Genomic DNA, 15,583 nt, shown 5'->3' with positions numbered 1-15,583 from the left:
TGCAGGACTCGAATCATGGAATCATGACCTGAGCCGAAGGCAGAGGCTTAACCCACTGAGCTACCCAGGCGCCCCAAAACAAAGCTTTAAAAGGAAATGAGAGATAACTCGAGAAAAGCTTGAGTTTATAACTGGTTTACATATACACTTTTGTGGTTTGCCGAGTGATTCGGTGTGACTACCTGTTTAATTGGCATGTAGTCTTAGTATTGAAAACTGTTAGGCAGGCTTAACTTAGATCTGATGGATATTCCGAAAATGATTCTCATGCAGAATCTTCACCCATCATCACCCTACAAAAATGCTCGAGGGGCGCCGGGGTGGCTCAGTGGGTTAAAGTCTCTGCCTTCCGCTCAGGTCATGATCTCAGGGTCCTGGGATTAAGGCCCGTATCGGGCTCTCTGCTCAGCATGAAGCCTGCTTCCTCCTCTCTCTCTGCCTGCCTCTCTGCCTACTTGTGATCTCTGCCTGTCAAATAAATAAATAAAATCTTTAAAAAAAATGCTCTTGAAAGATAAATAATTCCAAGTTCACATATTTAATCCAAAAATGTAGGCTTGTGAGAGAAAACCTGATTCGGCGAATTTAGGTTCAAACTATACCTAAGCCTCACAACCACCAAAGAAAGGGTGTAAAGACTTTTTTACATTATCAAGCAATACTTCAAGTGAAATATAAAATGTCCACTTAAATCAGCATTGGTTCAGGTTTTAAAAGAGAAAACAGAACTTACATAATATCAAATTATAAAATAGCTGCTAAGCAGCTCATGGAAAGAGAAAAGCTTTTCAAATAGCTTGATACAACACCTACGCTAGTCACCCCGCAACTTCCAAACAAGCCTAAGATATCTCTAAACCAACTTCCAAAACAAAAATGCAGTAATTTTCTTCCAGAAGTCTACGCAAAGAATCCTAACATCTAATTTTTCTAAACAAAGTACCCCAGTCATACTACTTGAGCTAGGTTCATTCCTACTTATATAGCTATGCCAGTGAAATAGTATGGCTTTTGGGACGCCTGGGTGGCTCAGTTGGTTATGCGGCTGCCTTCGGCTCAGGTCATGATCCCAGCGTCCTGGGATCGAGTCCCACATCGGGCTCCTTGCTCAGCGGGGAGCCTGCTTCTCCCTCTGCCTCTGCCTGCCTCTCTGTCTGCCTGTGCTTGCTCACTCTCTCTCCCTCTGTCTCTGACAAATAAATAAATAAAATCTTAAAAAAAAAAAAGAAATAGTATGGCTTTTATTCACATGACTATTTACCTGAAAAAAAGCCTTTCTTCCCATACTAAGTGCTTAGAGTATAAAACACAGTTTTTGGGATGCCTGGGTGGCTCAGTCAGTTAAGTGGCTGCCTTCAGCTCAGGTCATGATCCTAGTGTCCTGGGATCGAGTCCCACATAGGGCTCCTTTCTCGACAGGGAGCCTGCTTCTGCCCCTGCCTGCCTGTGCTCTCTCTCTCTCTCTGACAAATAAATAAAATATTAAAAAAAAAAACCACAGTTGTTTTCTTTCTTCAATGTCCAGTTAATCAGGATTAAACAAACACAATATTGCAATAAAATATTATAAATAGTAAATAGGCAAAAAAAGAAATAACATATTATCCAATGTCCTCAGCCGAGCAGAGGCAGTACAGGACTTCATCACTGTCCCTTACTTTTTACTTAAAAGGAGGCTCCAGAAGGCTTAGCCACAACTATTCATAGGTGCCATGAAATGGTTCACAAGGACTGAACTTTATTCTATTTAAGCCATATGATTTCACTTATAATTGGCAAGCCTTCGTATGGTGGTTTTAAGTTTGAAGAGACAATGATGATGTTTACCAAACATAATCCCGGTTTAAAGATTTTTACGTATTTTTTATGGCAATAAAATACACACACAAAATTTATTATTTTAACCATTTTAAGTGTACAATTCATTGGCATTAAGTACAGTCACAATGCTGAGTAACCATCACCATAACAGATGTAATTTTGTGTAAGTGCATAGCATAGGGACGCCTGGGTGGCTCAGTCGGTTAAGCTGCTGCCTTTGGCTCAGGTCATGATCCCAGGGTCCTGGGATCAAGTTCCGCATTGGTCTCCTTGCTTGGCAGGGAGCCTGCTTCTCTCTCCGCCTCTGCCTGCCACTATGCCTGCTTGTGCACGCGCGCTCTCTCTCTCTCTGACAGACAAACAAACAAATAAATAAATAAATAAAATCTTTTTTTAAAAAAGTGCATAGCATGTATTTCAAACCTATAGTTATACAAATTTCTTAAGCAATGCAGACATTTGTATAACTCGTATGACAATCAAATTGGGCCAGTACATATATTAATTATAGTCAGGTTGATGCCTTGATTTTTAAATTTTTTACAACTTTCTCAGTTTTATGCTATACAGTAAAATTGTCAATTTATAACCCAAAGTTTTCTATAATCTTCTCAATAAAATTAGTAGTGTCACAGAATATGAATTTCAGAACATGCTTTTCCACATTTATCCAATTCATAGTTTTTCTCATGATGAATTCTTTGCTGCTTTATTAAAAGGCTAATTAATTGTAAGTTTTTCACATTCACATAGCTTCCATGTTTTTATGACTCCTTTGATGGAGAATGAGATGTGTCTTCCCGGTTAAAAGATTTCCCACATGCACTGCATTTGTTTTGTTGCTCTGCTGTGTGAGTTAAGTAATGTTTAAGGAGATGTGACTTCTTGATGAAGGCTTTTCCACATTTAGTACACCCATGGGGTTTCTCACCTGTATGAATCCTCTGATGCATGACTAGCACTGAGGAGTCTGCAAAGGCTTTGCCACATTCTCTACAACTGTACAGTTTTTCTCCTGTGTGAATTCTACAATGTTTATAAAGAGAGGAGCTGTACTTGAAGGTTTTCCCACATTCCTTACATTCAAATGAGTTCTCAAGTGTATGCGATTTCACGTTTGGTAAAGGAGGAGTGCCAAGTGAACGACTTCCCACACTGAGGGCATTTGTAAGGTTTCTCTCCCGTGTGGAGTCTTTGATGGACCACCAGTTGTGCTTTATGCATAAATGCTTTCCCACAGTCATTGCACACATAGGGTCTCTCTCCACTATGAATTTTTTGATGAGCTATAAGGTGTCCCTTACTGCTAAAGGCTTTCCCACAGTCATTGCATTCAAAGGTTTTATTTTTCCTTATATGTTTCTTTTCATGTCTAATGAGACGAGACTTCTTTTGGAAGGCTTTCCCACATCAGTGCATCCAAAAGTTTTTTTTCTTGCAGGTTTTTTTCCATGCCTACTGAGACAAAACTTGTTTTTGAAGGCTTTTCCACATTCCTTGTATTCATAAGAGTTTTCTCTGATGTAATTTTTATTGTAACTGAGCAAGTGTGAATTAGGTTGCAGACTCTTTCCATTTGACTCACATCTATGTTGTATTTGTCTTGAAGAAATACATTTTGTGTTCAGATTACAATTCTGGACTCTCTTCTTGGTCAGTGTTTTCTCAAAGGTGAACATATCTTGGTCCAAAAAATTGTCTTTGCTTCCTAGCGCATCATCAAGTAAGCAGATAACTTCTTAAAAAGTGTAAAATGAAACATTCCCAGTTACTGTTTTCAACCTCATATTATAAAAAGAAAAAATTTAAATTATATAATGTCAGGGGCGCCTGGGTGGCTCAGTGGGTTAAAACCTCTGCCTTTGGCTCAGGTCTTGTGGGATCGAACCCTGCTTTCATTGGGCTCTCTGCTCAGCGGGGATCCTGCTTCCTCCTCTCTCTCTGCCTGCCTGTCTGCCTACTTGTGATCTCTGTCTGTCAAGTAAATAAATAAAATCTTTTTAAAAAATTATATAATGTCAGCAAAGATGCCTATTCTGACCACTTCTCTTCAACAGAGTCCTGAAGTCTTAGCTAGATCAATTAGGTAAGAAAAAGAAATAAAGACATCCAAACTAGAAAGGAAGATGTAAAAATATCTCTGTTCACAGATGATATGATCTCATATGTACAAAACCCTCAAGATTCCACAAAAAAGTATTAGAACTAATACACAAATTTGGCAAAGTTGTAGCATGCAAAGTCAACATACAAATATCAGTTGTGTTTCCATACGCTAAAACAAACAATCCAAAAAGCAAATTAAGAAAATCATCCTATTTACAATAGTATCAGAAAGAATCAATCTGGTAACCAAGGAGGTGAAAGACTTGTATATTAACAACTACAAAATACTAATAAAAGAAATTAAAGGCAAGTAAATGGAAAGACATCTTGTGTTCATGGACTAGAAGACTTAATACTGTTAAAATGTACATACTACCGAAAGTGGTCTACAGATTCAATGCAATTCAATGGCAAATTTTGCAGAAATAGAAAAAAAAATTCTAAAATTCATATGGAACCAAAAAGGACTCAAATTGCTAAAATTTCTTGAGAAAGAAGAACAAAACAGGAGGCCTGACACTTCCTGACTTGAAACCATGTTACCAAATTACAGTGATCAAAACTGTATAGTACTGGCATAAAGACAGACATATAGACCAAGAGAACAGAAGAGAGAACCCAGAAATAAATCCATGCTTATATGGTCTTCAACAAGTGAGTCAAGACTACACAATGGGGAAAGGATGGTCTCTTCAACGGCTGATATCCGGGAAAACCAGATACCCATGTGTTAAAGACTGAAAATGGACTCTAATCTTACACCATATACAAAAATATATTAGAGACTTAAATGTAAGACCTGAAACTATAAAACTCCTAGAAGAAAACATAGGGGAAAAGTTTCATATGATTGGTTTTGGCAAAGATTTCTTACATGACTCCTAGAGCACTGGCAGCAAAAGCAAATACATACAAGTGGGACCACATCAAATTCAAAAGCTTCTGTGCAGCAAAGGAAACAATCAGCAGAGTGAAAAGACAACCTACAGCATGGGAGAAAATATTCTAAAAACATTTATCAGATAAGAGGTTAATATCCCAAATCTATAAGGAACCCCTACAACTTAATAGCAAAACAATGGGCAAAGGACTTGAAAAGACCTATCTCTAAAGGAGACATAAATGGTGAACAGGTATATGAAAAGATGTTCAATATCATTAATCACGGAAATGCAAATCAAAACCACAGTAAGATCACACCTCGCATCTGTTAGGATGTCGATTAGAAAACAACAACAACAACAACTAACCAGTACTGGCAAAGATGTGGAACTACTAGAACCCTGGTGCACTGTTGGTGGGAATGTAAAATGGAGCCACTGTGTAAAACAGTATGGAATTTCCTCAAAAGTATCAAAAATAGAACCACTATACAATTCAGCAATCCCACTTCTGGGCATTTATCAGAAAAACTGAAAACAGGATTTCCTAGAGATGTTTACACTCTTGTGTTCACTGGAGCGTTATTCACAACAGCCAAGAATTAGAAATAATCTAATGTTAATCAACAAATAAAGGGATGAAGAAAATATAGTATACACACACGCATACTTTTAAAAAGAAGAAAATCCTGTCATGAGCTATATGGATGAACCCTGAAGACATTAGACTAAGTGAATAAGCCAGCCACAAAAGGATAAATATTGCAAAATTCCACTCATAGGAGGTATTTAGAAATAGTCAAACACATGTGGGGCACCTGGGTAGCTCAGCTGGTTAAGCATCTGACTTGATTTAGGCTCAGGTCATGATCTCAGGGTCCTGGGATGGAGCCCTATGTCAGGCTCCATGCTCAAGAGGGGAGTCTGCTTGGGAATTCTCTCTCCCTCTCTTCCTCTCCTTCCCTACACTCGTGCACTCTCTCAGATAAACAAATTTAAAAAAAAAAATGACCAAACATAAATTGCTTTTGCATCCATCATCGTTATTTCTACCAATTGATATGACTTTGTCCTGGAAATTAACTGCTTTTTATAAACTCTTTCAATCTCCCAGATATAAGTCTCTAGAACCCTGTTCTGCCTGTGACACCACATGCTTCCAACTCAAATTTCCCATTCTGGTTTCCACGCTTAGTGACTTCTATTAACTCTGGGGACCTGAAACAGAAGACTTTTAATTTTTGGCAACCTTTGTCTTTTATATATTTTGTGGTCAAGGTCAATTCTGATTGTCACCATGATGCCACACCTCGTCCAATGTAGTATCATCACCACTGAGCTCATATCCCTACAACATTAAGTCCACGGATACAATAACGCTAGGGAAAATGGGGAGAAGATGGTTCTTCATTATTTCTGAGATTTTATTCACTTCCATTAAGAGGCGATATTAGTGGGGCACCTGGGTGGCTCAGTGGTTAAAGCCTCTACTTTCGGCTCAGGTCATGATCCCAGGGTCTTGGGATCGAGCCTCACATCGGGCTCTCTGCTCGGCAGGGAGCCTGCCTCCTCCTCCTCTCTCTCTCTGCCTGCCTCTCTGCCTACTTGTGATCTGTCTGTCAAATAAATAAAAATCTTTAAAGAAAAAAAAAAGGAGTTCCTATAAAAAAAAAAAGAGGTGATATTAGTGAATACTCTAGACTCTTAGCTCATTCCTTATTTCTCAAATCCACATGATCTGACTACCTTATAATAATCAGATGTATGGAAAAGATGTGTGCTCACATTGAGGATAAAAGGAGAATGAAGATTTTAGGAATTAAGAGCACAAAGCAAGGGCCTCCATGGAACAGGCAGTGCAGGGGCCCAGGGCAGAGAGAAGAGGGACCTCCCTCCAGACAAAAGCTGAGCAATGAGAAAGAGCAGCTCTGTGAGCACAGGGAGTCAAGGTGTCATCTGGGGATCTGATGATGGTATATCAAAGGGACCCAAAGCTGTGTGGCTTTTAAGAAGGCCTTCCTCAAAGAGCTGCTTCCAAGCTACCTGTCCCTCACTGACCAACTGGAATCTCAATTCCAAAGACTCCCATCTGCCTGGTTTTCTTTCACTCACCTGGACAGCGCCAGCATGGGTTCTCTCCCTCCCCCAGCCATGGCTCTTGTCCTTGCTCTGCCTTGAAGACGCCTTTTGTTTTGGTACCGGGGCCCCCTGTTCATGGGAAACAACACAGAACTGGAGACAAAGTGCTAGAGACAAATCACTACCTCACAATTCAGGCTGCCTCCTTGAGTCTCAGGGCCTGGAAAGGATGACAGACAGGCTTTAGAACAGAAAAGACCCTTCTCCTCCACCTGGGAGACAGAAGCATAAACACTCTATCTGTTTATGCGTCATCTCAAAGGGGATGAAGAATCTGTGACCGCTAACGTTCAGGGCCAAACTTAGGAACGCTTCAGAACGTCCACAGCTTCCACAAGTCCTAGAGGAAGGGCACTAGGAGTACATTCTTAGTTCCACTGAGGAGTCACCACCCACTGTCCTTACCCACTGAGATGAGGTTTCTGAAGTTCTCCAACATCACATTCCAATACAAGGTTCTCTGATCACAGTCAAGCAGCTGCCACTCCTCTGGGGTGAAGTCCACAGTCACGTCCTGGAATGTGATGGATCCCTGTAAGAGCACATTCATCTTCAGCCTGTCGTGAGTACCGCCGGGGGAAGGGGAGGGGATTCGGAGCAATTCCTCCCATTACGTTCATTGTTCTGAGTCCGCAGTTCAGTTATACAGGGTAACAAAAAACTACTATGTACTTGACTCAGAATTAAAATTTGGGAAAACAAAAATCATATTCAAATGATCCCACTATATACATAAATATACATCCATATATATGGGAAGGGAGAGAGGAAGAGAAGGAAAGAGAGAAAATATTAAGTTCACTGAGCATTGCTTTGGTCTCATGTATTCAGTTTATACAAAAGGAAACTAAACAATGGTCATATGAAAACTGCTACTGCATTTACAACAAATCTCCTACATAAATACACAGCCCAATTTTTCTTTCGTAGTCTGTGCCAGGCAAACCTTTATCCACGGAATTGTTACAGCTTATTGTCTAGGACAAGGCCAAGAATTCACTGATTGGGTATCCTTTTTCTATGAATGCCAAGATTCAGCAAACATTTACATCTCAGCATGAAAAATCATGTGCAGACCCGACGGCCTTCACATCAACTTTCTAAGTTCGTGTTCAATTTAAATGTCTATCTATATTTTTCCTGTTTCTTATATAGTAATACTTTCCCATGTCAGTATATGGATTCTTATTAAGTCACTGCAAATCCACCAAAAAACAAAGTGAAATCTGAATGAATAAATGCATGGACAGATGGATGGATGTCTTGTCTGGAAACTGGTAATTTTCTGATACTCATGGGAAAGGACACAGACCTATGAAAACGAGACTTCGGGGATTTCTCTGCCTTTCCAGCCTAGAAATAAGTACTCATATGCCAGCTACAGAAAAGGCTGCTTGGAAGTCAGGGAAGTCCACATTCTAGAAGAACCAACGCATCTACTTTAAATTCTAATATGATCATCGGAAACTTGGACAAGATGTTCTCTTTTGGGTAGATGTACACATTTCTTCCCTATTGATCTATTATAACTTACTGTTCATTTCTTAGCTAGTGATTTATTTTCACCCAGAAATTTATCCTAAAGAAATAAAATGGAATGGATGCAAAGATTAAAGCCTAGGCTGGGGAGCCAGGCAGCCTGGCTTCAAATTCAGCTACTCCACCTACTAGCAGTGTGACCCTGACAGTTACCCTAAACACTTTATAGCTCACTTTTCTTATCTGAAAAATGCTGGTAGTATAAGTCATAGGATTTTGTCAAGATTAACTAAGTTAATACTTGTAAAGCATTCAGAACAATATATGGTGCATGGTAAGCATTCAGTAAAACCGTAATTATTTTTAAAAATAAGGAAGGAGAGATAAAAAGTGATGTTTTCACATCATTGCTTATAATCTGAAAACAGCCTAAATATCCATTAATATAGTGTTGATTTTTAAAAAATGCTATAGGAAGAAACTGTTATGGAAAAAGGTTCCATTTATATTTGTAGGTGGAAAAAAGTACATAAAATATGTAATACGATCCTTCCCTGCGCTTTTAAAAAATATACACACAGGGACACCTGGGTGGCTCAGTCGGTTAAGTGTCTGCCTTCGGCTCAGGTCATGATCTCAGGGTCCTGGGATCAAGTCCCACATCAGGCTCCCTGCTCAGTGGAGAGCCTACTTCTCCCTCTGCCTGCTGCTCCCCTTGTGCTTGTGCTTTCTCTCTCTCTGAAAAATAAATAAATAAAATATTTTTAAAAAAGTATTTGGTGAGATATATCATATTTAAAAAATATGCACACAGAGACATGCAATCTTGGCAGTTATATATCAAAATGTAAATAATTCTTATTTAGGGTTACAGAGGGAAAGCAGGGTCCGATGTAACTTTTATTTTATACTAGTACTTTCTAAATTTTTTATAATGCATTACTTTTTCAAAGATATATGTACATATATACATACACACATAAAAAAAACAACTATACATGCACAATTTACAAAGATACAAATTTTAAGCCAAGGTCTGTCTCTATACTATCTTGGTTCCACCTCTTCTAATCTCACCTACTTCAATCTTCCAATCACTCTCTTATAGCTCACCCTGATCAGACCTTCCACTTTCTTGCTGCTCTTCCAAAATACCAAGACTGATTACTCAGGATCTCTGTATATTTCATATGCTTGGACTGTTCTTCCCCAGAAAAAACCCAGATACTGCATAGCTCACTCTACCTTCCCCACGTCATTTAGCAGTGAGGCTTTTCTTGACCACCTCACATAAAATAGCTTCCTTCCCTGTCACCATCACTTCGGACACCCTTACTCCTTTTCCTCAGGAGCACAGATTATGTACATGTTCATTTGGGCTTCATTTATTTCCTCCCATGAAAAGTAGACTCTGTTCACCGTGGTACACCAAGCACCAGAACAGTGTTTGGTCCACAAGATACTTAGCAAATGTTTGCTGAGTGAATTGATGGATAAACCTCTCCTAATGTTGGTCTTCTTGCTAGGCATTTTCTGAACACCCTTATTAAGCAACTTGGGCCCAAAGGAACTGTGAGGCCGGAAAAAGAACAAGGGTCTGGGAATTAAAGATTTTAAAGGTCTGGGATTTGGGGCCTGACTTAGCCATTAACAAGCTGTGAGGCTGCAGGCACTCAATGGCCATCTCTGGGCTGATTTCATTCCTTCTGAAAATGAAACAGAACTAGAAGATTCCTAAAAGACCTCCTAGCACTACCAGCCTGTGGTCACTCTGTAAACTATTTGTGCATTTAGGTAAGGGGAGAAAGGGAATCAGTAGCCCCAAAAGGCAACTGTCACAATAAACAGTATGGAGCCAGTCTAATCTTGAAAGATCCAATGGACCAATAGGAAATGAAGGGAAAACATCTGCATTACTGTGTTTTTGTGAGAGCCCAGGAGGGAGGGAGAGGAAGGGAGACAAGGACAAAGGGAGGGGTGGCAGATGGGCAGAGAAGGAGAGAACCTGTTTAGCAAAGAAAGTTTCTTTGGGTAGTAGTTCCTGTTTCTTCCTTTACCTTAATCATATCCTCCTCCTCCTCCAAGTGAGTTTCCTTTTCCTGTGGGGCCTGACCACATACACCCAACTCTCCGCTTTTATGTAATTTCTCACCTCTCTCCTCAAACACTTGGGACACCTCTGCCGACAAAGTCCTTGAAGGCACTCACTTGCAATGCCATGAGTCAAGCCCTACTCTCACTAGACAGGAGGGACAAATGTTGATTCCCGTCTCTCCTGAAATGGGATAAAAGGTCACAGTTCAAGAGAGTCTCCTCCCCTTTCCTTCTAGAAAAAATGGACTGGATGACAGACAAGCAACACTCCAACTGGAACCTTCACATTGGGGCCCACTTCTGTAAACTCACCATCACCTGTGGCCCTAGGCTGGCTTTGTGTGGATGGATTTTACCCAGGGCTGCTGGAAACTGAAACAGGCAGGAACATGCGAGAGGGACCCACGGGTTCAATTACACAGCCTTCCTGCAGAGACACCAAGAGTTCTCTCAAAAAACAGTGATTAGCTCTCACTCCTCAGAAACAATGCAAACTAACTTCTTTGTTGTAGGCAGAGTGCTAAGTTGCAAAAAGAAGTGAAATCTCAGGTAAAACTGCTACAAGTTTGAATACCATCGCTTCCGCTTACTGGCTGTGTGATTTGAAGCAGTAACTACCCTCCTCTCTGTAAAACGATGAGGACACTTACATCGCAGAGTAACCATGATAAATAAATTCCATACTCTTGAAAAGTGCTTAACAGTGTCTGGCTCTGGGTATACTTGTTCTCGTCCCCGCCACGTTGAGGGGATTTACAGCCTTTTGCGAGTCAAAAGCTCCTGGAGTGAGATGAGGTTCAGTTCAACGCCCAAGCGTGGAGTCCCTAGGCAGCGCACAGCACCTACAACACAGCGACGCACTGACCCGCCTCACCCCAGCCAGACCTGGGCTCCACCTCAGGGAAGCGAGAGTCCAACCCTTCCTCGGCTTTCTCTGAACCAAATGGTCCCGTGCAGAGGGATTACCTACAGTTTTACTTCCTTTGCATGAACCAACAAGCCAGTCTTTGCTCTTCAACTGTCCCTCCAGCCCTTCGTGGTCACCTGCAGCTCGGCACCCAAGCAAGCCAGAGAACTCAGGACACTTCCGGAAGGCTCCCTACGCGCGCGCAGAAGTAGCGACCCGCCCACTTTCCCAGGGTCCTCTGGGGGAAATCCGCTGAGACTACGTTTCCCACAAGGTTCGTGGAGTTTTTGTCGGAAAGCCGTAGGGGTTTCCTCTTCACCTCGTGGAGATTTCTGCTTTGGCGGCACTTAAGCTTCGTGGAAGAGCTCTGGTTATATTGGAGGAAAATGTGTACGTAATTCTTAGTTATTAATATAGACATGACCTATAGAAAGCATATGCCTTATCCACACGGCAAATAGAAAACAGTAATTTATTAAAAGCAAAATATACTATGGCCAAGTAATTTCTTCTTTCATTTTCTTTTTAAAAACAAGATATTTTGAGTAACACAGGAATAGCATAAATACGTTTTATTTTAAATAATTTTAAAATATAAACTGTTTGAGGTATTAGAGCCCCGTTAAAAAGTTTGGGTTGTGAGTGTGTGTGTGTGTGTGTTGTTTCAGGCAGCCTAATTATGAGTATATTTTCAAAGTTTTGTGTGTGTGTGTATATGTGTGTGTGTGTGTGTGTGTGTGTGTGTTGTTTCAGGCAGCCTAATTATGAGTATATTTTCAAAGTTTTGTGTGTGTGTGTGTGGTTTTTTTTTAAGATTTATTTATTTATTTGAGAGAGCTCGCGCAACCATGGGGAGAGGCAAAGGGAAAGAGAATCAGTCCCAAAGCGGACTCCCTGTTGAGCGTAGAGCCAGAGGCAGGGCTCAATCGGAGGACCCTGAGGACCTGAGCGGAAATCAAGAATTGGTTGCTTAAACCACTGAGCCCCCACCCACCGCGCCCCCTCAAAGTGTGTTGTGATGTGTATACACACACACACACACACACACACACACACACACACACCCTACATATAGTCTTGCTATAAAGGAACATTGGCAAGAAGCGAATTTCAAGTTTCACTCAGGGAAAAGACTTTGTAAATAGAAAGAGATTTATTTTAGAAAAAGAACATTATTGGGGCGCCTGGGTGGCTCAGTGGGTTAAAGCCTCTGCCTTCAGCTCAGGTCATGATCCCAGGGTCCTGGGATGGAGTGCCCCATCGGGCTCTCTGCTCAGCAGGGAACCTGCTTCCTCCTCTGCCTGCTTCTCTACCTACTTGTGATCTCTGTCTGTCAAATAAATAAATAAAATCTTTAAAAAAAAAAAAAAAGAACATTATTGAGGGACACCTGGGTGGCTCAGTCAGTTAAGCGTTCTACTCCAAGCCTCTCTCAATTTATCGTGGTAGGGAATGGAAAGTGGTAAATGAGGCCAGCAGCTTTCCCCCTTTGTCCCCCTTGGTTGATCTCATAGCAGAGTGCCTCCAGCTCCTGCACAGTTGCCCCTCCTGCTGTGCATGGTGGCCAGCAGCTTTCCTGGCCTCCCACAGCAGTTACTAAGTTCCCAGTGAGACACCTCCTAATGAAGAGCTTCCCCCAGTACCCCAAGGGGTGGATTTCCAACAGCTTCTGCAGGTGCAATGGCACAGCAACTTCTCTGCCATTCTGTGAGCCACGGCTGAGGTCTTCCCACCAAGGTCTGAATCTCAGCACCAGCTGGGGGGGTGCTCTTCCTTTGGACACTCTATCCGAGCCCTAGAGATAGTGATTCTGGTTTCTGTGATTCACTTAAAAACTAATTTAAGAGTGAGTGGATACTGGGAACAAATATAAAAAAAGAAGACTGGCCTTGAATTGCTGATTGTTTAAGTAGGAAGCAGGTACATGGATGGGAATTCATTATACTATTCCCTCTATTTATGTGTATGTTTGAAAATTTCCATTACCTAAAATAAAAAGTAAATAAAAAAGAAAAAACAAAGCCCTAAAATTAATTCCAAACAGAAGAAAATGAACCTAACTGCATATTAAATCAATAACAAACATGCAAAGAAATGAAGCAATTTAAATAACTTTGAACACGGTACAGAAAGCATACAGTACTGGTGCTGAAACTCTTCTCCCAGCTCCTGTCCCTCATTGGAGAAACTCCAAAGTGTATTTAAGACAACAAGAAGGAAGGGATGCCTGGGTGGCTCAGTCGGTTGAGCATCTATCTTCAGCTCAGGTCATGATCGCAGGGTCCTGGGATTGAGTCCCACATCGGGCTCCCTGCTCAGTGGGGAGCCCGCTACACCCTCAGCCTCCTGCTACCCGCCCCGCCCCTCCCCCAGCTTATGCTGTCTCTCTCTGACAAATAAATATATAAAAAAATTTTAAAAAGACAGAAGTGGGTAGAGGGCTATGGCGAGTGAAGGGCAACTGAGTAGGTCAAGGTGGCAAAAAGTGTCTAGTGGTATGCTCTGGCTCACTGGAAATTAGTTATTTTTAGTTTGCAAGGGAAATTATTAAAATAATGGGGCACCTGAGTGGCTCAGTTGGGTAAGCGTTCCACTCGATTTCTGCTCAACTCATGATCTCAGGATTGTGAGATCAGCCCTGCATCAGGCTCTGCACTGGGCATGGAGCCTGCTTAAGATTCTTCCTCTCCCTCTGCCCTTCCCCTTCCAAATTTAAAAAGAAATTAAATAAAAATAAAAGATTAAAGTGCTTCTGGAAAAATCATAATGGAAATTATTCTTCACAGGTGAATTTAACCCATTTGCAGTTAATGTTATCGATAGGCTATTATTTATTTATGTCTTTTTTGTTTACTTTCTCTTTACCTTTTTTCTGCACCATTCATGTTTCCTGATCACTGTTGGATTTATTAAGTTTTCATTATTCCTCTCTTCAGATACATTCTATTTCTATGCTTTTTAGTTACCCTTAAAGTCTTTTACATCTTAGAAGGCCTAAACATTCTCCCTTTTTCTAGAACATGAGGACTCCCAAACTCAAACTTCCCTTTTCCACTTTTTGTTTTCTTGTTTTCATTACAGTTTTTGTATTTTATTGTTAAAAATTAACATATATGATATAATCAGAAAAATGAACAGTTTCATGGCTGGGGCGGGGGGGCGGGTAATGCCAATTCACCATCCATGTATAAATAAAGGAGAGAGAAGGCATTTTTGAACAATCTTTTTATAGAGTGAAAAAAAATAAAATATCAAGGTCTGACAAACTCTCAGAGGTGGGAGAAATCAAGGGATTTCTCACCTAAATGCTCTGTTTCAGCCACAGAGCACAAATAGACTAGGGAGTTCTGGGAATCCAAGATGTTTGGATGGATCCAAGCATAGTTTTGTTTTTCTTCTTGCCAGAATCTTGTACAGCCCAACAATGAGGTCAGCAACAAAAGCTTTCTAGGGAAGAGTTTATAAATAATTTTATATTTATATTCCTACTTCCACTTAAAGGAGGGAACAAAATAATTCATGAAACCCAGATTACATGTGCCCTGCTATATTACAATCAAAACTCCTTTGTTTTATTCCCTTATTTCCAGAGCAGACCATTGCACACTTCTTGCCACCTTGACCTACACATTAGCTCTTTTAAGGGGCCTCACATAATGCTGGCAAAGAAACCCCTACTTCCTCTCTTCCTGTAGCTTTAAGTAGTTTGGGGTTTCTCAGATGAGAAAGGGACAGGCTTGGGAAAGGGAGATAAGATGGAATGGCAGAACTAACTAGGACAAAATGAGGATTTCATGTAGGATATGAGAAAACAGTTGAGCTGGCAAGTCCTGTGATTAAATACCTAAAGAATTTCCTGCATGGCTGTCAAACTGATTTTTGAGGACAATTCTGAAAGAATGAGGTTCCAGAAATTTTTGGAACTGCAAGAGTGAAACCACCATGTAGCCTCCTGAAATACCTGGAGAGTGTTGAAGAAGATATTCAGGAACACTTGATAAAGATGGCAAGGTGGACTTTATTCGGGACCATCACAATAGGTATATGGCCCACTGTAATGGGATTTTAGTCGGGTAGGGAGATTGGGCTCAACTGTGAATACAGCATGGCAAGTGGGAATTTATAGCAAAGGAGTGGGGAGGGGAGGAATGGTCAA

At 40.8% G+C, this 15,583-nt stretch overlaps 1 protein-coding gene and 1 pseudogene across 1 annotated transcript; both read right to left on the bottom strand.

Moving 5' to 3' along the window:
• Positions 1 to 441: 441 nt before the first annotated feature.
• Positions 442 to 14,308, bottom strand: LOC116879389 (zinc finger protein 684-like). The gene is made up of 5 exons (XM_032877632.1): positions 14,293 to 14,308; positions 11,491 to 11,570; positions 7,353 to 7,479; positions 6,921 to 7,016; positions 442 to 468 (listed from the first exon to the last, which is right to left on the bottom strand). Exons 1-5 carry the CDS (start codon positions 14,306 to 14,308, stop codon positions 452 to 454), a joined length of 336 nt encoding a protein of 111 aa, XP_032733523.1. The 3' UTR covers positions 442 to 451.
• Positions 2,232 to 6,897, bottom strand: LOC116879205 (annotated as a pseudogene).
• Positions 14,309 to 15,583: the final 1,275 nt, after the last annotated feature.

Source organism: Lontra canadensis, unplaced genomic scaffold (assembly GCF_010015895.1).
Source record: "Lontra canadensis isolate GAN:19392208 unplaced genomic scaffold, GSC_riverotter_1.0 scaffold60, whole genome shotgun sequence".
Lineage (NCBI taxonomy): Eukaryota > Metazoa > Chordata > Mammalia > Carnivora > Mustelidae > Lontra > Lontra canadensis.
The sequence above is the reverse complement of the archived record's forward strand: the minus strand, read 5'-3'. Positions and strand labels throughout refer to the sequence as shown.

Bases quoted from the DNA above. Each gene is read 5' to 3' on its own strand.
- LOC116879389 (XM_032877632.1), bottom strand. The intron at 7,480-11,490 runs GTAGGTAATCCC...GTGCTCTTACAG, and splicing joins CATGCAAAGGAAGTAAAACT to GGATCCATCACATTCCAGGA. The intron at 7,017-7,352 runs GTAAGGACAGTG...TCCCATGAACAG, and splicing joins CAGAAACCTCATCTCAGTGG to GGGGCCCCGGTACCAAAACA.